Here is a 25,011-nt window from a genome sequence, read left to right on the forward strand (position 1 = left end):
GAAGAATAAAATATAAATATATAATATCCCAGTCTATCCTCAGATTCCTGTCTTATACTGCAAAAACACAAGACTCTCTCCAAACTCAGACATGCCTTACTTTTCTTCACAAGATTCCATCAGAATGAATCCTCTAACCCTCCAACTTCTTCCCCAACCACCTGCAGAAACCACTGTGAACACTAGATTAACTAGCATACGCCAACATTAGTTCCTAAATTCTTTTTGCCTCGGCTACTACTCTGTTCCTGATCCTTAATAACCCAACTTGCCTCCTATTACCACTGCCCCTTAGCATGTCAAGAGAGAATATCAGAAATCCAAAGTGCTTATTTGCATTATCTTAAAAGTTATACAAGTTACTTCTGATAATTCAAAAACATTATTTCAATATTCACTGGGTCATAAAGTTGTGGTCATATTTCCCGAAATACACACACACGGACACAGAAACACAATTGGTACGTGACATAATAGCTTAACAGGTCAATCAAAACAGTTTAGTTTACAAAGGGTTATTTGATGTTTATGTGCAAAGATCTATTTGTTTTTCCTATTACCTTATTGACAATACTACACACATTCGTACATTATCTTTGCATACTTCTCCATTTCTCTAAGAGGCATAAAGGCATTCTACGAAGATAAAACAAGTATTAATATATTGCACTTCCTTTGTTTGTTAATAATTCATGTTTTAAATTGCCAAAACTGTCCAGAACCATATCCTATATTTAAAAATTACTTAGCTTCCATTTGTGATGGCTCATAAATGCTAATTATTTTTTTCTTTTTTCTAAGAAGATAAATGCTAATCATATACTAAAATACCTGCAACCTGTAAAAGGAAATCTCCTTCATTTTTTTAATTACCTCTTCTTGATAACTGGAGCATAAGATATTTACAGCACACAATTATACTTCCACAAAACTATTGGAAGGATGGAAAGACTTGAAAAGATAAATCCTTAACTTGCAAATGAACAGAAGAAAAAACAGCAAAAAATGGTTGATAACTAGCAGGCAGTGTAGTGAACTTACTGATATCCAGATTGTGCACAGCTTAGCAACACGTCTATCGAAGTGGAAGGCCTGCCTGTATTTGGAAAAGTACATAAGAGTTTACTCACGGAGAGACCAAGACTAAGAAAAAGAAAAAGAATTCTTCTATAGGCAAATGCGTATATGTACTGTATACATACATATGTGTGTACCTGTGTGAAAGAGGAATTACTTAGATTTCCAGAAAAGTTATGTATTAGTTCAATTCTCATAATTCAGGTTGTCAAAGCCAAGAGATATATAAGCAGCGGGAGGTTTTTTCTTCTTACCATTGCACTTCTCTGCAAGTATACTTGTTCTCTCACCAGAAACAGTTTAACAGTCCAGCAACACCTTCTTGATGCTGGAACATATCACCTCATCAAAAAAAAAGAAAAAAAACAATTTCGCAGTCCAGCAAGAGGGCTAAGATCATCTTCATTCCAACCTTAATTTCATTTTCACAAGTCATTTTGTTACTTGCCTATCAGTTTTTCGTTTTACCCCATCCGCTCAACCTACCACTGCAACTCTTACTTCTCCATCGGATTCGGTAAATCCTCCAATTTATGATATATTTTGAACTTGTTACTAAGACCAGCTCCCTGTTCAGATTCTTTGACTACACAGACCGCCTTGAATAAAGGAGTGATGATGCACCCTTGAGCGGTAAATACATTGAGACAAAAACCTATTATGTGATTAAGGAAATAGTAGGCTGAAACATAATATACTCAGTTAGTCACACTAACTTTTCTCTGTCACTGGTCTATTCTATAGCATAAAAAATAAAACCTTAATAGTGAATTTAGTCTAACATAACCTCTAAGACCTGAAATTTCCCAAATTTTAGTGAGAAAGAAAAAGAATAATACAATCAAGAACTTAAACTGAAGTCATACAAAACCTTTTAGGAAATGGACAAATATGGAACCTGAAATATCTTAAAGCCAGTATCTAAGTTATTACTGTTACAAGTTAGTAGTAAGATAGGCTTGCATCTCATTGAAGTATCCAACGAGCCTATTCCTATCACTAACTAGGAAAAACAGAGGTTGGATGCTTTAGTGTATCAGTACAAAGCTGTCTTCAATTCCATTTATCATGCTATATACTACAGCTGACATGCTCATCGCATGCAAACAGGTACTTTACACAATTCCCACAATTTATTAGCAAACTGAAAGATCACTTACATGGTGCTTCTATTCTAACAATCAAGAAGAACACAGAAGTTAATAAATTCAAACGGCAAGTCAAGCCAAACTGAGAGGTAACCCAGCTTCTATAACCCTATTGTGCAATGTGAGTTATGAGACAAAGGCTCAAATAATGAAGTCATTTGGTGTAATTAACAAAATAAGAGGATAGACACAAAAGTCAACCATAGACAACTGAACTTCAATTCCGAAGTAAAAAAATTATAAGCTCAATTAAGCTACTGAAAAAATGTAATGTTAATGTTGAGGTTCCAATCAATTTTGATGTTGAAGATACATACACATTCAGCTCTTTCACCATTCAATTTCATCTTTCAGCTGAAGTACTAGGCTACACATTTATTCCTGCAAAACTGTTCTAAATTTGCTCATTGACTGTAAATTACAGGAGAATGCAGATACCCAGAGGGGATTAAGCTAATGATACAACAGAGCAACCAACAGGGGAATTCTTTTTTCAAGCCCCTTTCAGTGGTTGCTAATGAACAGGGTGCCTCTGGCCAAAATTAAGGCCCTGCAGCAGGTCAAACAAAGATTCCCGGCTCCTGTCCCTATCATCTTGAACGAGACAAAGTTTGACCTCAACAGCTGTTGACTGGATCAAAAGGCCGTAAAGAAAACTGTAGGGCAGTGACAGCACCAAACTTGGAAAGAACTGTGCCCGCTGATCCAGTAGGACTGGTACAAGCTTGACCTGAAGACAACAAAGTGCACATGTCTTATTCCTCAACTGCATGTGTACACACTTTCTCCAGCAGCAGTGGCCAGTCTTCGCCAAGTTGCCGCGGGTTCAGCTCCATCGCAACCCTAAAATCTTGCAATGATACAAGGTTATCCAGAGCATGTTTGCCCACAACTTCTAACGATCTACCACTATTTGTCTGAAAATGATGACCTGGTCTTAGACCATTAACGAGCTTCATATAGGTCTGCTGCTTCTTGGTGTTGCTTGTTGTAGGTTCGTGCCCTGACCTTGCTCCCACAAGTTGAAGACAAGATTTGATTAAACCTTTTAAGTAAGAATCTAAACCATTGTTCAACAGATTGGCACAATCCATGGCCACCCCATCAAGGCCCTGTTCTGCAGCAATCTGCTCCATGCGTTCCCTCAGAGTTACACTGTCCAACAAAGCACCAAAACTAGAAGAGCTAACACATATACTACTTGTTGCCAAAGGTAATGATCTACGCGCTCCACCTACACTAACAGGGCAAAACGGAACCCCAAGGGGAGCTTGGAGTTGACTCCTAGCATGCATCTCTTTCCCATCATCTCTAGACTGGCCTTTTTTGTTTTGTAAAGATACTGAATTTTCCAGTGATCTCTTTATAGCAGAAAATTTTGCAGTTTCTCGACAGAACGCCTGCCTTTCATCATCTGTTTGGTGCATGATACCTTGATGATGCTGCATAGGCCCCTTGACATTAGATGGATGCAAACCCCCATTTTCCTTTATAACATCGAAGTCACTTGATTCCATCAACGTTGATTGTTGGATAGTAAAATTAGTCTTTCCATTTGGTCCAAGCACACTACGACGATCCCCAGCCCTACGATCACGTAATCCTGTCCTAGCCTTCCGAGGAGACAATGGCAACACATCACCATTGGACAAACTCGGTTGACCTGACGCCTGGTTCGAGGAGACATGCATTCCATTTTGGTCATATTCATCATCTACAGGCTCTTTACTGCCAACCACTTCACCAGGCTTCACAATACCACCTTCATTAATTGGTGGAGGAACCTTTGCACTACAGGCATTTCTCAGAATAGAACTAATGAACTGATTATGCAATGGAATGTTTTCTCTCCCAAAGATCCTAACACAAAGCTTATTGAACTCAACCTTGCTTATCTTCAAGCTCAGTAGCCTATTTAAGTAATAAAAATACTGCTTTGACCCCTCTGGTCCAAGTTTCTTCACTATCTGAGCTTTCAATTCAGAAAGATTAATCCGCGAATGCTGGTTTGGCGGTTGCATCTCCGTCAATACATAAATGTACAACAACAAGAAGCCAAAATTTTGAACTTTCCACTGCTCAAAACACACAGAAGCCACAATAAGAACCCAATTCACCACTAAATTAGGGTTTTGCCATAATTCCAAAAACCCATAAAACAAACAAGATTAACTCCCACTAGCACCAATCCCAGCATTGCTGAATCAAAACCCATCTTAAAAACTCTAACTTTTAACAGTTTAAGGATAAGAGGGGTTGAGTTCCAAACCAGAGATCCAAATTCTCAACTAACTCTCCCTCCAAAAATCCCAATCCCATAAATTTTTAAATTCCAAGTCCAAGAAACCTCCAACCCAGCAACCAAAATCAAACCTTTAACTCAGTGAAACCCTCCACTTCCAGAAAATTACAAATACCGACTTCCCTGTAACTCTCAAGTAAACCCTTAGCTTTATTCCCAATTCAATTAAGTTCAAATTTCCAATAATTCAACTAAACCAGAGCCAAAATACCACCTTTTGCTAAAATTTCAAACCTTGAAGTTCCCACTTGGACTTCAAATTTATTTCTGCAGAAAATTGGGTTGAAAGAAGAAAGATTTAGCTAACAAGGAGTAAATTAAAATTGGAGTTGATAAACAGAGAGAAATAAGTAAATTGGCTAACCTTATTGAGTTTCTTGAAACTGATTCAAAATTCAGATTCAGAAAAAAGAAATGCTTTTTACCACTCTTCTTCTTATTTGTTCATTTGAATCCCCCATGTAGCTTCTTCTTCCATTGCTCTTACAACATTGTGTTTCGCATTTGGATTTTCCCTTTGTAGTTTTGAATCAGAAATTGGAAGACCCAAAACTCTCTTCTTTATTTCTCTGATCGATATATACTCCCTCTTCTCCTTTCTCTCTCTTCTTCTTTTCTTCCTTTCTTCCTTCTCTCTGAATCGGGGACTCTTTTTTCGTTTTGTGTCTGATTAGAAAAAGAGTGTTTTTCTTTTTTCTTTTTTCTTTTTTCTTTTTTCATTGTATTTTTTCCTAAATAGAAAAGGGCCTAATTTATCCCTTTACTTTCAAATATTATTATAACAAATTTACTTTCACTATTTGCAAACTTTTTAAAAATAACCAAAAAAATACCATATTAATAAACAAAATTAAAAAATCCATTAACCAATAACTCACTAAACCCCTTTTATTTATTGCAATTCTTCCTCACAAATTAGTCGTCTCCTTTATGTGCTCAACCGGTAAAGAAAAAAATTCACCGTTCATCAAGTGGCGTCCTCCAAATCAATTAATTAATAGCTCTATAAATTCCCTTTCCCTCTCATCTTCTCTCTTGCATCCTAAATTGAGTTCGATTAAATTGTCAAATATCGCATAATAATTGTTTGTCGCAGAGATGTTGTCGTGGTTTAGTTGCCAATCACTTCATTTTCAAATATTCTTTCTAACTTGGAAAAGAGATTTTATAAATGTCCTAGGTCAAATTTAAGTTACTTTAATTATAAAGTTGACTTTTTTAAAAGTTGAGTTTACTAAAAAAAAATCACTCTTTTTAAATTTAAAATTTTAGTCTTCTTTTAGTTTTACTAAACAGTAAGTTGTTTGGATTGTGGTTAACAATTTATTTCATGTGACCATTGAGTTCTGAGATGATTTATTAGATGTTGTCTTTTGCTTTGATATATGAAGTTAGGCCTCATTTGCAACTCAAATATTTTTGAATATGAGTGTATTGGTACTCAAATTTAAAAAGCTTGAGTCAGAATTGCCTTTCTGTTGTATTTTGTCTAAATAATTTTAAGTATCCAAAAGAATGGTGCGTATATTTTAAATTGAATAAATTTATATTAAGATTTTAAATTATTGCAAAAAATATATTTAAATATAATTATAATAACATAAACATTTTAGTTTTCAAATTAAAAATAAAGATTGTCAGAATTGTGTTCATAAAAGTCCACTACTAAAAAGTAAAACTTCACTTCACTTATTATCATATAAGGGGAAAGGGATAAAAACGCCCCTCAATCATATTTTTTCTTCAACTATGAAAATAGAATAAATTTGCCTCTATTTGAATTTGATCCTAAATATTTTCTTATCAAGAGTGGACTAGCTCATATTTACGTCTTAAAGCTATTAGAATCTATATTTTTCGATCAACACCTTTACTTTAGGGTCAAAATTTTGATTTCTATCTTTAAAATAATGAGAGGGAGTACAAAAAAAAAAAAAAAAAAAAAAAAGGACATGAACGTGAAGATTTTTTTTCCTCTAGAAATACATATAAAAATAGAGATTCACAAAATATTTTGTTTTGCTTGAAGGACAACTAATAAGTCTTCTATCTTCCAATTTTTGTCTTTGTGAAGACCTGTACTCTCTTGTCTACGGATTTTATTCTTATAGGCATGACAACAAACACAATTTCTTCAACAAGATCATAACTTGTTGTTAAGCGCACATAATAACTCCTTGCAATTTCTTCATTTACTTTTATTTATTCATCACTGATTTAAGAATTCTAATTTGTATTTGTGTTCTTGAAGATTATATTCTCATGAAATATAATTAGTTTTCTAAAATTGATGTTTTGTTTAATACGTAGTTATTAAATTTTCAGAGAATTACAAAACAGGGGAAGGACCGGAATATGATGAGTAATTAGATTTTTTCGACTCTTTTAACCATTTTGGATGTGTAATTTTTATGATAAAAAAATTTATAAAAATATTTTGGGGTTAAGATTATTGTCTTGCATGATGGCACTCCATCTAAATAATAAAATATATTTTAAATGGGTAAAACTAAGGAGTTTAAAGTTTATTAATTTTTAGGAGCAAATACGAGCTAGTCCACTCATAATAAGGACAATATTTAGGACCAAATTCAAATTATTAAGTATTTTTACTCTATCTCCCATAGTTGAGGGGCACTTTTGCCCCCTTTCCCCTAATTTTATCAACTAGTTGATAACCGTGAGTATTAGGTCCTGCAGTCAATTACTTCGCAAGAATGAAATATATTAATATGTTAATTTATACACGCATTAAAAAAATATTATCATCGTATTCTTAACAATAACTATAAAAGTTACTCCTACGGATTAGGTTGGCTAATGACAACACAAAATACTTCTATTCAGTTATAAAATAGGAAGGTAAAATAGGCTACTACTCAATTGAAAGATGATCAAGGCAACCGGCAAACTGATCCAAATATTATTGCAAGGATTTTTGTTGAGTATTATGAAAAAATTTCTGGGAAGGAAGCCAAATTCTAGAGTGCAAGCCTTTGATAGCTTCTTAAAGAGTGGACTAGTTCTTTCAGTTGAATAGCAAGTTGATCTGTTAAAACCTTTTGCAGATAAAGATATGAATGAGACAGTGTTTCATATTGATAGCAATAAAACCATTGGGTCTAATGGCTTTGGTAGTGGCTTCTACAAAGCAGCTTGGCAGATTGTGGGAGTAGTATATTACAGAAGCAGTGCTTGAAGTTTTTTAGATCGAAAAATTACTAAAACAAATCAACTCAACAAATATAGCTCTTATTCCTAAGGTGTAGGTACCAGAGTTTAGTACCAAATATAGAACAATTTCATGTTGCAGTGTCATATATAAGTGTATTACAAAATTAAAATGTAGTATATTGAAAGTAGGTGTAAACCATATAGTTGCAAACAATCCATCTGTATATGTACATGGGAAATCTATGATGCATAATGTTTTGATCTGTCATGACTTATGAAGATATTATAAGAGGAAGACATCCCCTAAGTGTTTTATGAAAATTGACCTTCATAAAGCATATGATATGGTGAGTTGCGAATTTCTTGAAGAAGCATTGAAAAGCTTTGATTTTCTAGATAGATTCATTCTGTTTCTGTGGATCATGATTTGTGCGTTAACTACAAAGTTTTCGGTCAAAGTTTTCGGAGCAAGCTATGGATATTTTGCCGGAAGAGAGAACTTAAGTAAGGATACCATCTCTTTTGCTATTTGTACTTGTTAGGGGTGGCAAATAGGCGGGTTGGGTCGGATATAGGACGGGTCGAAACTGGATAATATAAAAATAGATAAATTATCCGATCCAACCCATATTTCATACAAATAAAAAATTGATTAATCGGCGGATAATATGGATATTCATATTATCCATGACTTGTTAAATATGATCACTTTTGGGAGAATTTCTAATCTCCCAAATTTGAGAAACCCCCAATTTGAGGATTTATAAATGTAAAATTCAAACTCATTAGTTATCCATTGGTTATCTATTTTCTAAATGGATAATGTGGTTCTTATCCATATTCAACCCATTTTAAAAATGTTCATTATCCAAACCATAAAAAAATAGATAATATGGGTGGATAACTATTTTCTTTTATCTATTTTGTCACCACTAATCCTTGTGATGGAATACTTATCTAGAATTTCAAAGACATTGAGTATGTTGGCTGATTTCAAATTCATCCCATGTGCAAGCCCCCGAAACTAACTCATCTCATCTTTGTTGATGATCTTATGATATTCTACAAAGATAATGAGCTCAGTTAATAGAGTAATGGATGTTGTTGGTCATTTTAGTGAAGTTACTGGTTTGATAGCAAATATGGATAAATCCAGCATCTTCTTAGCTGGAGTGGATAATTGTACTAAGGAAAGATATTAGCTAGAACAGGTTTTGCACTTGGTACTCTCCTAATAGCCGACCTGGTATGGACTTCATTGGCTCAACCAAAATAAAGATTTATAGTATGGCTGGCAATTCAATGGAGATTGCTCACTAAGAAAAGGTTTCTCAAGCTTTATATATAAGTAGATGATGAAAGGCGTTGTTATGTGATGCTCAAGCCACAAAAACTAATGCTCATTTGTTTGTGGATTGTGATTGAGTTAAAGTAGAAAGGCATGAAGTTAACTAGTGGATAAGAATCACAATGCATGTAGGAGACATCAAACAAATTTTGAAAAGCATTAAAAGGATACACTAGAGGCAATTTAAGAAGGAACTGGTAGTTGGATAATGTCGATCTTTATTATACCACATCTGGAGAGACATGTCTTTATTATGCCACATTTAAAGGAACTATGGTTGTTGGGAGGATGGTGAATTAAGGACATATCCTCGAGTAGTAAGGGAGTGGGGTAGAGGGCAAGGGTGGTAAAGGGCATAAGGGAGCTATCAGGTTGAGAATTGGATCTTGAAACATAGGGACTTTGAGAGGGAAGTCTATAGAATTAGCTAAGATTCTCCAAATGAGAAAAATTAATATAGCTTGTGCCTAAGAGACTAGGTGGGTAGGGTCTACGGCGCGGGAGGCAGACGGGTTTAAACTGTGGCACTCAGGAGGTAAGAGGGGTATAAATAGATTGAGCATCTTGGTGGACAAGAAACTCAGGGAGTTAGTGATAGAGGTTAGGCGGGTGAATGATAGACTGATGGCTATTAAATTAGTGGTTGGAGGGCGTACTTTGAATGTTAGTAGCGCTTACACGCCCCAAGTGGGCTTGGATGAAGAGGTTAAAAGGCACTTTTGGGAGAATTTGGATGAGGTTGTGCGTGGAATTCAGTCCGCTGAAAGGATATTTAAAGAAGGGGATTTTAATGGGCATATTGGGAGGTTTGTTGGGGGCTATCATGAGGTGCATGGCAACATTGGCTTTGGGATCAGAAATGGAGGAGGTACTTCGTTGTTGGATTTCTCTAAGGCGTTTGATTTGGTGATAGCAAACTCGAGTTTTCAAAAGAGGAAGGAGCACTTGGTTACCTTCAAAAGCACGATGTCCAAGGTCCAAATCAACTATATATTTCTCATGAGGTGTGATAAAGGTCTGTGTACTGATTCTAAGGGTATTATAAGTGAGAATATCATGACCAACATAGGCTTCTGGTGATGGACTTAGACATTGTGCTGAAGAGGAAGAAGAGGGATGGGTGTGGTCGACCAAAGATCAAATGGGGAGCTTTAACTAAGGATATGGCTCAAGAGTTGCAAGAGAAGTTATTGGCTGTAGGGGCTTGGAAGAGTAGTCGGGACGCGAGTAGTATGTGGATGAGGACGGCGGATTACATTAGGGAAGCTGCGAGAAAGGTGTCAGGGGTCTCAAAAGGATACGCTAGAGGCTACAAAAGAGACTAGTGGTGGAGATAGGAGGTCAAACAAAAGTAGAAGCCAAGAAAGCAGAATATTTGAAGTTATTAGAGAGCAAGGACGAGGAAGAGAAGAGGACCGTCAGAGAAGGGTATAAGAAGGCTAAGAAGGAGGTGAAGTTGGCAGTCACAGAGGCTAAGACTGTAGCGTTTGCTCGTTTGTATGAAGAATTGAGGGACAAAGGCAGAGGCGTAAAGTTATTTTGGTTGGCTAAGACGAAGGAGAGTAAGGCTCGTGATATAGACCAAGTGAGGTACATCAAAGGTGAGGACGGTAGAGTTTTAATGGAGAAAGCACATATCAAGCAAAGGTGGCATTTACGAACAATTTCTTCGTATTAGCGAAAGGGTGCTGGGGTGGGCTAGTTCGCATTTGCGATCAAATGGTCGCATTTGCGGTTGTCCAGAGATAGAGTGTCTTTGCATTTGCAGGGTCCGCATTCGCGAACTCCATGTCGCATTTGTGACATCTTCGCCTGGAAAAAAGAGGGGAAGACGGGATTTGGCTCATTTTTCACAAACTCTCAACCCTAAACACCCTAGAGGCAATTTTTCCAAGAGATTTTCTTCTTAAATTCATTGGTAAGTGACTTTAATCTACTTCTTTTCAATTACTCGTTACATTTCATAAGTTTTCAACATCAAATGTAGGATTTTCATGGTAGAAATTAGGGATTTGGGTAGAATTAGGAATTTTTGTAAATTTGGGAATTAGACCACGAATTGAGATCAAATTTCGAAACTAATTACATAACCGGGCTCAGGGGTGAATGGATAATCGGGTTTGGTCCAAATCTCAAGTTTTGACCAAGCGGAACCGAAGTTGACTTTTTGGAAAAAGCGTAAAGATCTTAGCTTTATGTATTGTAATTGATTTCCATAGCATTGTTTGTTGATATTAAGTCGGTTTTGGTTAGATTAGTTTGGTTCGAAGGCGAATTTTAGAGGAAAGGCCCCGGGTGAGCTTTGATTTGCTTGCAGAGCGAGGTAAGTGTTAGGTATAACATTGAATTGAGAGAATTAGGAACCCTTGAACTATGTGATATGTGAATTACATATGTGGAGGCGTATATACAAGGTGACGAGTGTATATACGCCGCCAAAGTAATTGTTTCTATGTTTTTCCTACATTTCATTAGTTATTTTATTCCATGTCCTAACTGTTGCATGCTTTAAATTACCTTTTATGCCTTAACTTGATACTTGTCACTTATTAGTTTCGTATTAGAATGTTCGTTTCTCCCATGCTTCCATGATTAATTGCTACTTGCCTTAATTGTCTTGCTTGTGAACTTTAACTGTTTTGTATTTGGCTTGTCTTGTTGCTTTTTATTAATTGTAACATTCCTTGATTTGGTACGAGGTTCCCTTATGGTTTTGTTTTCATATTCTTTAATCGTAGCGATTCATTAGATTTGAGATGTTGAGTTGATTTCATTTATTGATTTTGTTTATGGATTGGGTTGTATACCGCAAATGGTGGAATAAGGAAAGATTGATATTGATATAGTGGGATCAGGTTGCACGCCACATCGGATTTTATATGTGATTTGACATGGTGAAATAAGGGAGGATTATGATATTAATTGTGATTATCTGGTGGGATCGGGTTATGTGTCGCAACGGTTTTTTACTTGTTATTCTTGATATTGAAACAGTGAAATAAGGGAGGATATTGAGTTGTACTGTGGGATCGGGTTGTGCGCCTTAACGGATTGTGTGTTTTGTATTCATTGTTGTATTGTTTTAGCTTTTAGTGTTTTCATACGAGATTCTGAGCACGGAATTTTCTAGTTTTACTGATTTCGAGGATTGAGTTTATTTTCATCACTTAACTGCCTTACGTTTCTTGTGTTCCCTTCCTGTTGTTATTATCATATTGCGTATAGGTTATTGTAAATGACCCACCTTAGTCTTGTCACTACTTTGTCGAGGTTAGGCTCGACACTTATAAAGTATATGGGGTCGATTGTCTCATACTACACTCTGCACTTCTTGTGCAGATTTCGGAGTCGGTCTTAACGGCGGTCAGTAGATTGCTCGGATTGATATCCCGCCGGATACTTGAGGTACAACTGCTTGGCGTTCGCACACGTGAATTCCTCTTCCACCTTATCCTAGCTGTTTATTTCATTTCAGATAGTTTTACTTTCATTTAGACCATTATTTGTATATTTCTATTCGCTCGTGCACTTGTGATACCAGTTCTGGGATTGTACCTAGATATTGTTGTTACTATGGGTTTTCGCACTCTATTTCAGTTTATTAAGTTTACTCGATATTAGTTAATTTGAATGGTAAAAATGGCTAAAAACTATTCTAACGTTGGCTTGCCTAGCAAGTGAAACGTTAAGCGCCATCACAGTCCAGAGGGCGGGAATTTCGGGTCATGACAAGTTGGCAGCAGAGCACTAAGTTACCTAGGTCTCACGAGTCACGAACAAGCTTAGTAGAGTCTGGAGGATCGGTGCGGAGACGTCTATACTTATCTTCTAAAGGCTATGGAATTTAAGAACAATTACACTTCTATCATTCTCTATCGTGTTATTTTATTCTATCATTGATGATTGAACCATTCCATTCTTGTTCTCTCACAGATGGTGAGAACAAGCACAACATTTGTAGCTGGACAGAGCCTCCAGTGGTAGCTATGACTAGGGGCATAGGTCGAGGCTAGGGTCGTGCCAGAGGTCGAGGCAGAGGCAGAGCTCAGCATAGACTCAAGCAGCAACAACCGCAATTGAGCCTTAGGTAGATTTTGAGGAGGAGGTTCCAGCTCAAACTGTACCCGTCGGACCAACTTAGGTCTCAGAGGGGTTCATAGCCACCCCAGTGCTTCAAGATGCTCAAGTTCGTTTGGTGGGCCTTATGGAGAGTGTATCCCAGACCGATACATTCTCGATGGCACCAGCCATCCCTCGGGCTAGGGGAGGAGCACAGACTCCCGCTACTCATACCTCGAAGTAGGTGGCTCCCCAGTATCAGACTCCAACTGAGGTAGTTCAGCTGGTTGTTGAGGTTGGATAAGTTTACCAAGCTCTTTCCTGTTCATTTCAGTGGTGCATCTTCTAAGGACCCATAGGATTTCCTAGACCGTTGCCACGAGGTATTGCTTAACATGGGTATAGTTGAGACCAATTGGGTTGATTTTGTAGCATTTTAGATGACTGGTTCTGCCAGGAGATGGTGGAGAGTTATATGTTGGCTAGACTAGCTAGTTCGCCTACACTTACGTAGGATCAGTTCTCACGGCTATTTCTAGAGAAGTTCATTCCTGTCACTTTAAGAGAGGAATATTGCAGGCATTTTGAGTGTCTTCAGAAGGTAGTATGATCGTTACCCAGTATGAGACTCTATTTGTGGACTAGCTCGCCACGCCACTATCTTACTTCCCACTAAGAGGGAGAGAGTGAGGAGATTTATTGATGGGCTCACTTTCACTATCAGGCTACAGATGGCTAAGGAGACCGAAAGTGATATTTCTTTCCAGACGACCAGTGATATTACTAGACAGATCGAGACGGTTCGTTCTCAGAAGAGAGGGCCGGTGTATGATAAGAGGCGTCGTCACTTCGGTGGTTTCAGTAGTTCCTCATCTGGAGGCAGGGATATATTTGGTATATGACATTTCAGTCAGCGCTTCAGCCATCTCAGAGTGTTTCAAGGAGTTGTGGTCCCTATGTGCCTTACTTTGGGTAGCCAGCCTATAGTGCGCCATCAACTCCTATCAGTGCGCCTCCGATTCAGAGCTATCACCATGGTAATTCGACCCGTTCGGGTCAGCTTTAGCTTCCACAACAGTAGGATGGGTGTTTTAAGTGTGGAGGTACTGGTCACATCAGGAGGTTATATCCGAGATTGTTGCACGGTATGCCATAGCAAAGTTCTCTTGCCATGATTCTGGCACCGGTTGCTCCACTGTCCACTCAGCCAGCTAGAGACAAGGGTCAGGCAGCCAGATGTGGAGGTCAGGTCGTTAGAGGTGGATGCCAACCATCTATAGCTCGTCCTAGAGACGTAGTTTAGAGTGGTGGGGCCCATCCCTAATTTTATGCTTTCCCAGCTAGGCCTGAGTCCGAGACATCTGACGCCGTTATTACACGTATTATTCTAGTTTGCCATAGAGATGCTTCAATTCTATTTGATTCGGGCTCTACTTATTCCTGTGTGTCATCCTATTTTGTTTCATATCTGGTTGTGCCTCGTGATTCTTTTAATTCTCTTGTGTACGTGTTCTCCTGTGGGAGATTCTATTATTGTAAATCACATTTGTCGCTCGTGTGTGATTACTATTGGGAGTATTGGGACTAGTGTAGATCTCCTACTTCTTGATATGGTAGATTTTGATGTTATCTTGGGTATGGATTAGCTGTCACCTTATCATGCTATATTGGATTGTCATGCCAAGATGGTGACCTTAGCCATGCCGAGGTTGCCTCGATTAGAGTGAAGGGGGACTCTTGGCTATTCTACTAATATGGTTATCTCATATGTGAAGGATCGATGTATGGTCGAGAAGGGGTGTCTAGATTATTTGGATTATATTCACAATTCTGGTACGGAGGTTCCTTCCATGGATTCAGTACCAGTTGTTCGTAAGTTTCTAGAGGTGTTTCTTGCAGATCTATCGGGGATGTCACTCGATAGAGATATTGACTTTTGTATTGATTACTCCGGGCACTTGATCACTGCCAACTCAACGCTACACTAAGGTAGGAAGAGCGGGTCGCAATAGCTTTTACCCGATATGAAGGTCGGGATCGAATTCCTTAGGGAGCTAGTAGTGGAGTTGGATTATCTGTCTATCCTAGAGATATGTTTGTACTCCTAATGTCACTTCAAACATTTTTGGGTTTTCAAATTATAACTATTTTTGTAAAACTATTGATTAACACTAAATTATGCTACGAGAATGTTGCTAAGTTGTATCTAATGGGAAGAAGGGCACTAGGGTCATGACACTACCTAGGTGGCTAATTGACGGGTAGATGTTACTAAGGTTCGATTGACATAATTGGGGCTTATGCTATAACCGTTGCACAATTTTACCCACTCTCACACCTCTCGATAGAGAAAGTGACTTTGCCAAATTGACTCTCTCGAGACCAAATGGGTAGGAAAATTAGACCAAGCAACTAGGGTTCAAGTAGGGTAATTACTCTTTCGAGGTTTAACTCGTTAATTGGGACTATCATTGCTCATGAGTCCATCATAATTCCTTGTTGGGTCAATTTTGGGGTTATTGACTCTCTTTCTCAAGAAGAGTTAAACCCATAAAGCTTGAATCAGTGTTTGCAACCACCAATCCTAAATTAAAACATAAAATCAACTCAAATAGCAAACACCCATAGTCAATCTAACACTAGATGGCAACACCCATCAATTACCCACACTAGGGTTGAGCCACAACCCTAGCTAATGGGTTTAGCTAGTCATGCTAGATAAAGAAATTGAAGAAATAGATGACGAACTAAGCATATTAATTAATTGCTAAAATTAAATTACAAGAATCTATCGTAAATGTAAAGCAAAAGTGCCAAAAATGGCTACAAAACACGTTCTCACGAGCGCAGTTCTCTACTGATGTATCTGATTACCTAAAAATGTTAAAATGTTCTATTTATACTAGGTTAGAAAACTGGACAAAAATACCCCTGCGGGGTCAGTGCGAGCCGCATTAAATGGACCGCGGCCGCACTGGGCTTACTTCTGCTTCTCTAAACTTGGACTCCACGGACCGCGTAGAACGGACCGTGGCCGCGGAACGGACCGCATGGAACTAGTTTTGCAAACTCAATCTCTCTGAACCTCATGACCGCGGACCGCACAAAAGAGTAGTGCGGCCGCGGAGCCTTCACCGCGGACCGCGAGATGTGTACCGCGGTCGCGCTTCTTCTAGTCCTGATTTACCAACTCTCTAAACCACCTAGTGCGGCCGCATTCCACTTTGCGCGGTCCGCACTAGGCCTCCTTTTCTTAATATTTCTCGGTCTTTGATACTTGAGCAGGTTTCACTCCTTTTTGAGCCGATCTTTGACATTTCGTCACTTTGTCGATCAAACCTACGATCAAGCACAACTTGTGAGCCTTTTAGGACTATTTTGTAACAATATATGATCAAAGCATAGGCAAGTAGAGGCATAAAACATGTTAAAATCCTAACTTATCAACTCCCTCAAACTTAAACCTTTGCTTGTCCTCAAGCAAACAAAATAAGACCCACCCCTTAAAGGAAAATCCAAGTAATTCCAGTTGTTCTAAAGTAACCTCAACAAGGATCAATTGGGACTACAATTTCCCTCAATACGAATAGATCATTAACAAAATTTAAACTTTGAAAAACTATGGATAAAGTGTGACACAAGAGCATCAAGAATTGATTCATTACATCAAAGAACTCTCTCAATTACTTTGGTCGCTGTGGACCCCAAACTCACACATCCTCAACTCCCCTAAGCAAACATCACCTTTTTAGAGTATAAGCACGCAAACCAAGGTTAATAGGAAGTCACTCGTCTCTCTCAAGGAAAGGTCACAAGTCCGGCTCTAAGTACCATATGCTTGACCCTCATGTAAGTATTCACTAATGCGAGCGTCATCCAACTCAAGATCATATAGGGCTTTTGTGGAGTCAATATGAAGGCTTTTGGTTCAGGGTAGGAAAAATTGTTGGTTATGGGTTCCATCTTTCCTTAAGCACTTCTTTTGATTTATTCTGGCACAATTCTCTTTGACTCTTTGAGTATTTCACTTCTTTTCAAGGGGTTAGAGAGACACATTGTCACTCTTTCTTATGCAATTCAAAGCATTTCTCCTTTTTCTACTTTTTTTCCACACATTTTTCACTTTTGTTTTTCTTGAATTCCGTTTTATTCTTTGCACATTGGGGTTTCTTTTTGTCTTTTTCTTTTCTTTCTTTTTCATCGCCTTCCTTTCCTTTTACTTTTGTTCCTTTTACCCCTTTGTTTCCTTTCTTGTCTCTCCCCCCAAACTTAGACTTTTGCCATTACTTAAGGGACGATTTGGGTGCCAAGAGAGGGTATAATTTAGAACGGGTATAGGCTTGTTGCATTGGTTCTTGAAAGAAAAAGGTTTAAAGCTCAAAAGGGTTAGCTAAGGATTATATTATTGGTAGGCTATGGAATTGTTAGACTATTGTTTGGATCAAGGAGACCCTATAATCACTTCTCAAATCGAATTTCACTCAAAATTTTGCCTCAACAAACATTCAGGGCAAGTTTTAGACCATTGGCTCGGGACTTGAACTCACAAGTCGATTTCTCACCACACACACTCAAGGATTGCTAAAGACATAGAGTCGGAGGCCCACAACAACCTTAGACACGATTGAGTACACAATAGTCCCGAAAGACCACATGATGTTTGTTTGGTCAAAACAAGAGTCTCAAGGTCACTACTTTCACCATCCTAAACACAACCACTTGTCTTTGACCATGGGATGAAAGGCAAATGTGTTAGGCCCAAGTGAAGCTTTGCTTGAGTTACCCTTAACTATAAACTACTAAAAACGAGGGAAAAATCAAAAACGGACTCAAACCCTTAAGAAGGTTATCACGCCATCCATCATCGGGAAGAGCCACCCGGTTCGCACAATACTCCACCCTTGGAAAGAACCGTGGCATTAAGAAAACCAAGGGTTTATTGAAAGCGCCAAAACTGAAACAAAAGGCTGCGAGCCTATCTACTAAGCTAAAAATGAAAAATTTGTACAAAAATAGAAAATAGAATGAATATTTACAATAGGGGATTAGAATATACAACGGGGGATGAATATATATACAAAAATGTAACTTTATATACAAATCAAAGAGAAGATAAAAAGTGCGATAAAAGTAACTAAATGTAAAGTTATATACAGACCAAATAAAAAAATCAACAGAAACATAAACTAAGCCAACTAATATATACAATCATCCCGATAAAAAGTAGGGCGCACCCCCACAAATAAAAGCTGGCATTGTCCCCAATGCCAACTAAACAAATAAGCATAAAAAAAATTAAGAGGAAAGGATATAGGAGCTCCCTAAGCCTCGTTTGTCTGCATAGGAACATGAATGGTCCCCTGGTCCTCTGTATGTACGGGAACCTCAGACTGGTTCCTGGTCTCCTGCTGCTCAGCTGCTGGGACTAGGACCTGGACCTGTACGGGCTGAATATCAAGAATATCATGTGGCTGACTGGAAGAAGCCTCCGGTGGGTCCGCCAACTGGATGATCGCCTCATCTGCACTGGGGAGCTTCCTCTTCTTCTTTGGAAGCTGTTGTGTCTCTGCTACTGGTGCTACTGTTGGGGTTGGATCCTCGAATAGCAAGTCTAAAGGTAGCTGGTCTGCCTTCAGTTTGTCAACATCCTCCCTCAGTGCCTTCATAGACTCCTTGGAAGCCCGTGTTTTGCGCAGCTTCTTGTGCTCCCTGGCAAGCTCCTTCAGGGCCTTACCATGTGAATCCACCGCCTTAGCCAAGGCAGCCTGAGAGTCGAGGAACTTTTGCTGGTTGGCAAGAATCTCCTTAAGTGAATCCTCAATAGACTGGGGCACCTGCACTGGTTGTGGTTTTGACTAAGCCGCAATGGTAGAAGTCAAAGTGGACAACTTGGATGAAGCAGTCGCCATCTAGTTGTTCAAGCTATTAAGTGTTTGGCTCAGCTGGTGGGCAGTGATAGGATGGGCCCGGGAAGATGGAATCCCCGGGCCAGCTGAAGTAGAGGGACCAGTAGTAGTGGAAGCTCCAGGAGGCATGTCAGCAACTGTGGAAGTAGGCTCAGTGGAGGGCTCTACTGCAACCGGCTCTTAAGACTGGCCGGTTGGGGTAGAAGCAAGCGGCTTGTAATTTTTGTCTTTGGGGTTGTCTGACCCCTTCAAACTGTACCATGAAAACTGAGCCACAGGTTTGACCTTTACGTCAAAAGGTCTCTTCTCCACCTCCAGGTCACGGAAATACATAGTGAGGGTGCTGGGAAAAGGGTAGTTCCGGTCATGCTCAACTCTCACTACAGAAATGATGTGGGACATCACATTGCCCACTTTGATAGGATATCCTGCCATAATAGAAGCAACAAGAACAGTCTGGGCAAGTGGAATAGTCTAATCATGGGTAGTGGGGTCGAGCCGACTGCACACAAAAGTCAACACCCTCTAGCCTCAAAGTTGAAAGTTCTCCGAAGTATTTTGGCCCCTGCTTGCAACCACTCTGGAACCGTACCCGGTATTGCCAGGTATGAAGCTAACCACGGACGAACCTCCTCGCCCATTGCCAATTTTTCATTGTAAAGGGACTCATCTTCATCATTGAACCCCAGGTATCCATTTAGTGCCTTCCCGGTAAATACCACATTTTTGTTTCTCACTTTGGTCACCTTAGTGCCCTTGAAGATGTGGGCCACATTGTTATAGAACTCCTTGACCATATGCTCATTCGCCTTCACACAATTATCTTTAAAAAACTCCCAACCCACTCGAGCCTGAAACTGTTTATGTACATTGGGTGTAGGGGTAGGAGGTCTTTGTCAATGAAACTCCTATCACGAATCAATTTTCGTGTCGGCCACCATTCCCTAAACTTGTGGAACGCCACCTAGCTGACGAATCTATCCTCCCAAACAGCGGGATTCCTAGTCCGGTCAACACCCCCAACCTACGGCACACCACCCCCGGTAACTCCCCATCTCCCTCATCACCTCTAGCACCCTCTCAAGATATTGATGTTGTGGGAGAGGTAGAGCATTCATCCCCACTACCTGTCGCTGAGCCCTCAGACGACCCAGAAGAAATGTTGATTGAGGCTCGAGCATCGGGGGAAGATGGGGGAGTGTCTCTATGTATGGCGTTTTCCAGATATGGGATGTATAGAGGGACTGAATCTGAAGAGATCTCCCGGGAGGGCTCGTACTCACTCCTCGAGGTGTCAAGGGCTCTATCAGCCGCTTTGATTGCTTTCCTCATGTCTTTTATGTTTTGTCTAACCTGGGGAGTGAGTTTAACCATCCTTTGCTTCCCTCTCTGGGAGGAACTACCTCGCCCAGGTTGTTTGGAACCTCCACCTCGTTGTTTAACCATTATCTACAAGCATGCACATCTAACATGGTTAGTATCAGCACATCAGTGAAACAAGGGTTGAAAATGAATTGCAGACAGCAGATCACAGGTTGCAGAAACAGTACAGAACAGAATACCGCGGCCCACACAAACAGGAGTGCGGCCGCACTGGGGGCACCGCGGGCCCGCGCAAAGGTGACCACGGTCCGTATTGGGGCAAAGGTCAAAAAAATCACCTCTCTGAATCATCCCACCGCAGTCCGCACAAAATGGGATTACGGCCGCGATGTGCCAGTGCGGACCGCACAAAGTGCAATGCGGCCACGCTGGGCACAGGTTCACTTTCAGTCACTTGAATACCGTGGTCCACGTAAAATGGTAATGCAGACCGCGTCAGGTCACCGCGGACCGTACAAAGTGACCGCGGGCAGCGGAGAGTACTTTGAACAGGACTAAGTTAGGGTTTAAGTTTTTTTTACTATTTTTGTTAAAGTTTTCCACCTAACTTGTCCCTACTCATTTTAACCAGTTCACAAAGGTCTCTAAACACACAATATCTATCCATTACACTCTCCTAGGCTAACAAATGAAATAAAAACGGGAAGAAGAAGAGACTCTAGCTACTGGGCATGAAATACAAAACGAAATTATAATATAAAACAAAGACAGATGATGGAATGTTACCAGATTGTGATGATGAGATGCAATTAATCAGGCTAAACAAGAATTACTATCAGAAGAGAGAGTGAACAGTAGCTTTTAGGGGTTTGAGTGTTAAAATTTCGAAAAGTGTAAGTTGTGACCCTTGGGCTCTATTTATAGAAAAATAGTGGGACCCACCCTTACCTTCCAGCGCGGCCGCACAAAACCGACCGCGGACCGCGCTAGGTTTGTTCAGAATGAAGCTTGAGCAGGCAACCTCCGCGGTCCGCACAAAACAGACCGCGGCCGCGAAGGTCCACCACGGTCCGCACTATGCGTCCGCGGTGGCAAACTTCAGAGAGTACCACTTTTCACCATCACCAGTGCGGACCGCACAAAGTGCACTGCGGCCACACTGGCAACCTTCAGAGGCTATTCAACTTTATTCAAGCTATTTTGCACTGCATCAACTCAATCCCTACAACACCTCACAATCAGTTAGCTCAAAAATCAAATCTACACTACCAAGAAAAACACAGAAACAACAAAAAGAAAAAGACATGGGTTGCCTCCCACACAACGCCTGATTTAATGTCGTGGCACGACGCATGTTACCAGCACATTACTTTAGATGGAGAAGTGCCACCACGTGGCTATCATCAAATTTCCCAAGATAATGTTTGACCCGATGTCCATTGACTCTGAATACTTAACCATTCTTGTTCCTTAGATCAAGAGCACCAAATGGGGTCACGAACACAACTTCAAATGGCCCACTCCACTTTGACTTGAGCTTACCCAGAAACAGACGTAACCGGGAATTGAACAAGAGAACTATATCTCCAATCTTGAACTCCTTGCCCCGAGCATATTTGTCGTGAAGGTACTTTATTTTATCCTTGTACAAGGACGAGCTGGAGTAGTCATGGAATCTAAACTCATCAAGATCATTAAGTTGTTCAACCTGCAGATTTGCCGCAACATCCTATTCTAAGTTCAACTTCCTCAAAACCCACATGGCCTTGTGCTCTAATTCCACCGGAAGATGACAAGCTTTCCCAAACACTAATCGGTATGGTGACATACCAATCGGAGTTTTGTAGGCCGTCCTATAAGCTCAAAGAGCGTCATCTAACTTTTTTGACCAATCGGTCCTATTAGCATTGACAGTTTTAGACAAGATACTCTTAATTTCTCTGTTGGAGACTTCCATTTGGCCACTAGCTTGAGGATGATAGGGGTCAAAACCTTATGATTGACACCGTACTTAGAAAGCAACGTGTCGGAAGTCTTGTTGCAAAAGTGAGACCCCCATCACTAATGATAGCACGAGGAGTGCCAAACCTTGTGAAGATAATCTTTTTCAAAAATGTCACAACACTCCGGGCTTCATTGTTGGGCAAAGCCACGGCTTCAACCCATTTTGAGACATAGTCCACCATCACGAAAATGTAAGTGCTCCCACAAGAGCTCACAAAAGGACCCATGAAATTGATGCCCCAAACATCAAAAATATCCACTTCGAGAATTGTATTGAGGGGCATCTCATCCCTTTTAGAAATTCCGCCGGCTCTTTGGCACTCATTGTCACACCTCTTTTTTTCCTACACCCGGAAAGGGATGTATAAGGGAGTTTTTCCAATTAAAGTACAATCGAAACGGGATTATATATTTATTAAATTTAGAGACGCCACTTAGGATAATTTACGATGTCCTAGGTCACCGGTTTAAAATCCCGAGTCGAGGAAAAGATTGACTCTGTATTACAGTCTGCGAACCAGAAATCTAGGTAAGGAATTCTGTTAACTCGGGAGAAGGTGTTAGACATTCTCGGATTTCGTGGTTCTAGCACGGTCGCTCAACTGTAATAATTGACTTATTATCTAATTTTAATACATGTTTTAGCCTATGGCTCAATTTTAACTAATTAACCGCTTTCGATCATTTTAAGGAAGATTTCAACATCATATAAAATATGTTTCAAACCACGTCACATAAATGCACCCGCGGCTCAAAACATATTTTATATAATGTTGTTGAGATTTGGATTTATGTCACATAAATGCGCACCCGAGTTTAGGAAGGTAAACTATTAAAATAACGCGCCTAAAGTAACTCCACATTTTAACTTTGTGAGGGCCATGAATAATTCGCTAAATGGATCACCTCAATTTCTAAGGATTAAAATATTAAACAAGCGAGGACCTTGCGTTCTCAATTTCAATTTTAAAAGGAATTAACTAAATTAAACTGCCTGAAGAACTTATAATCACTAATGCGAAAGTTTCAAACTCAATGCCAATGATTCATACGCTAACAGTTCATGGCATCAAATTGAGCTCGTTAAAAGAGCCCAGGTGGGTTACGAATCCGTTGTCCAACTAATTATCTCAACAAGCAGGAAAACACAAACAGGCTCAAATGTGAAGCCCCGAAACTAAAATGTACCCAGCGGAGGAAACTTGGCACAACTGGGCCAATGCTATAGCCCAATTCGATGCTTTAAGCACTAGTTGCTACAGGAAAACCACATTGTAATAAAATTCAGAACTTGGGCAACCAACTATTAACAATTCATGCAGGTGATTTCATCATTTTAAACCATCCATTCGAGCTTCCAGCAGAAGAAAGCAATTTCAAAGTTTCAAATAGGCTCCATTCACCTGCTGAGTTCTGATCTCATGCTAACATACTTAAACAAACCATGTGATTCAGGCTGGCTATAGGAAAAACCAAATGTAAAGAAGTGATCCAAATCTGAAAATTCCATGAGTTAAGTTCAGGCTCCACTTAAGATTTTATTAAACTCCAAGATGCTCATGTGTGTGAAAAGGCAGGATTGCATAAGAAAACTGAAACATCTACTATTCTATACTGCTAACAGGAGGTCATATTTTAGCCTTTATTGGGCAAAGCTGGCAATCAGAAATCTACACCAAACGAACCACTGATTTCAGCTGAACTAGCGCAGATTCAACACCTACAACTTGACTGGAAATATTTTGATTCTAGCTTATGTAAACCAAAGAAGCTAAGATCATAACTCATCCACCAGTACAAACTAGATTCAAAAGGCAAGGATAGAGATGAGCAAACAAGGCAAAGAAGTCCAATATTAACTACATAGTTTGATGAGAAACATAAGAGAACAACGCTTAATAAAACCAACATGTTCCAGATTTCAATTGCATCCTATCCGTTGATAGACATAATAATCAGAATCTTTCCAAAAAAAAACTAAATGTTACATGTTGTACATATGATTGAAAGAAAGAGAAATGAAGCTCAATAGCAAATAGCCTCAAATTTCATCAACTTTTCCAGATCCACACTCCAAATTACACTCAAATGACATCCATAGTGATGAAAAATACCTGGAAATGAAAGGGGGAACAAGAGAAATGCAGAAATCAGTAGGCAAGAAACAACAAGACAACAACAAAACATGTTTGAAATTAGCCAAAACCCAGGAATTCGAATTGAAACAGCAAACCAGATAGTACTCCATGCAAAACCAGCTCAAGCCCCATTTTCGAAACCCCACAATTAAACCATCTTCAACCCAAATGCAGAATTAATGTTTTCAAAAAAAATTCAAACTAATGAAGAGGATCAGAATTTCAGATCACTCAGAATTTTAATCAATTTTCCATAAAGGAATGCAAAGAAATCAACGTGTTTCCAAAGTTTTAGTTGTTTCAGCTTTGCAGAATTTCCCTTCTCTAACTCGTTTTTCTCTGCCTTGAATATCAAGATAGAGTGCCTTTATAGGCTAGGCATTTTTGGCAGCCCTAATGATTTAATTTTGCACCTAAAACCTTTTCCAATTCTCATTCTAGCTCAGATACCTCTATCTTAATTATTAGAGTTTCAAAATAGCCCCCCCTAACCCTGCTTCCTAGAAGCTTCTCATGCAGTTACAAAAGATTC

The 25,011-nt window shown here is 39.4% G+C and overlaps 2 protein-coding genes across 2 annotated transcripts; one reads left to right on the forward strand and one right to left on the reverse strand.

Moving 5' to 3' along the window:
* Positions 1–2,421: 2,421 nt before the first annotated feature.
* LOC104218904 (uncharacterized) lies at positions 2,422–5,174 on the reverse strand. The gene is made up of 2 exons (XM_009769505.2): positions 4,892–5,174; positions 2,422–4,794 (listed from the first exon to the last, which is right to left on the reverse strand). Exon 2 carries the CDS (start codon positions 4,244–4,246, stop codon positions 2,981–2,983), a length of 1,266 nt encoding a protein of 421 aa, XP_009767807.1. The 5' UTR covers positions 4,247–4,794; positions 4,892–5,174; the 3' UTR covers positions 2,422–2,980.
* Positions 5,175–9,673: 4,499 nt separating this feature from the next.
* LOC138871936 (uncharacterized) lies at positions 9,674–10,727 on the forward strand. Its single transcript, XM_070149859.1, has 3 exons — positions 9,674–10,053; positions 10,119–10,326; positions 10,431–10,727. Exons 1-3 carry the CDS (start codon positions 9,674–9,676, stop codon positions 10,725–10,727), a joined length of 885 nt encoding a protein of 294 aa, XP_070005960.1.
* Positions 10,728–25,011: the final 14,284 nt, after the last annotated feature.

This window comes from Nicotiana sylvestris, chromosome 6 (genome assembly GCF_000393655.2).
Source record: "Nicotiana sylvestris chromosome 6, ASM39365v2, whole genome shotgun sequence".
Classification (NCBI taxonomy): Eukaryota; Viridiplantae; Streptophyta; class Magnoliopsida; order Solanales; family Solanaceae; genus Nicotiana; species Nicotiana sylvestris.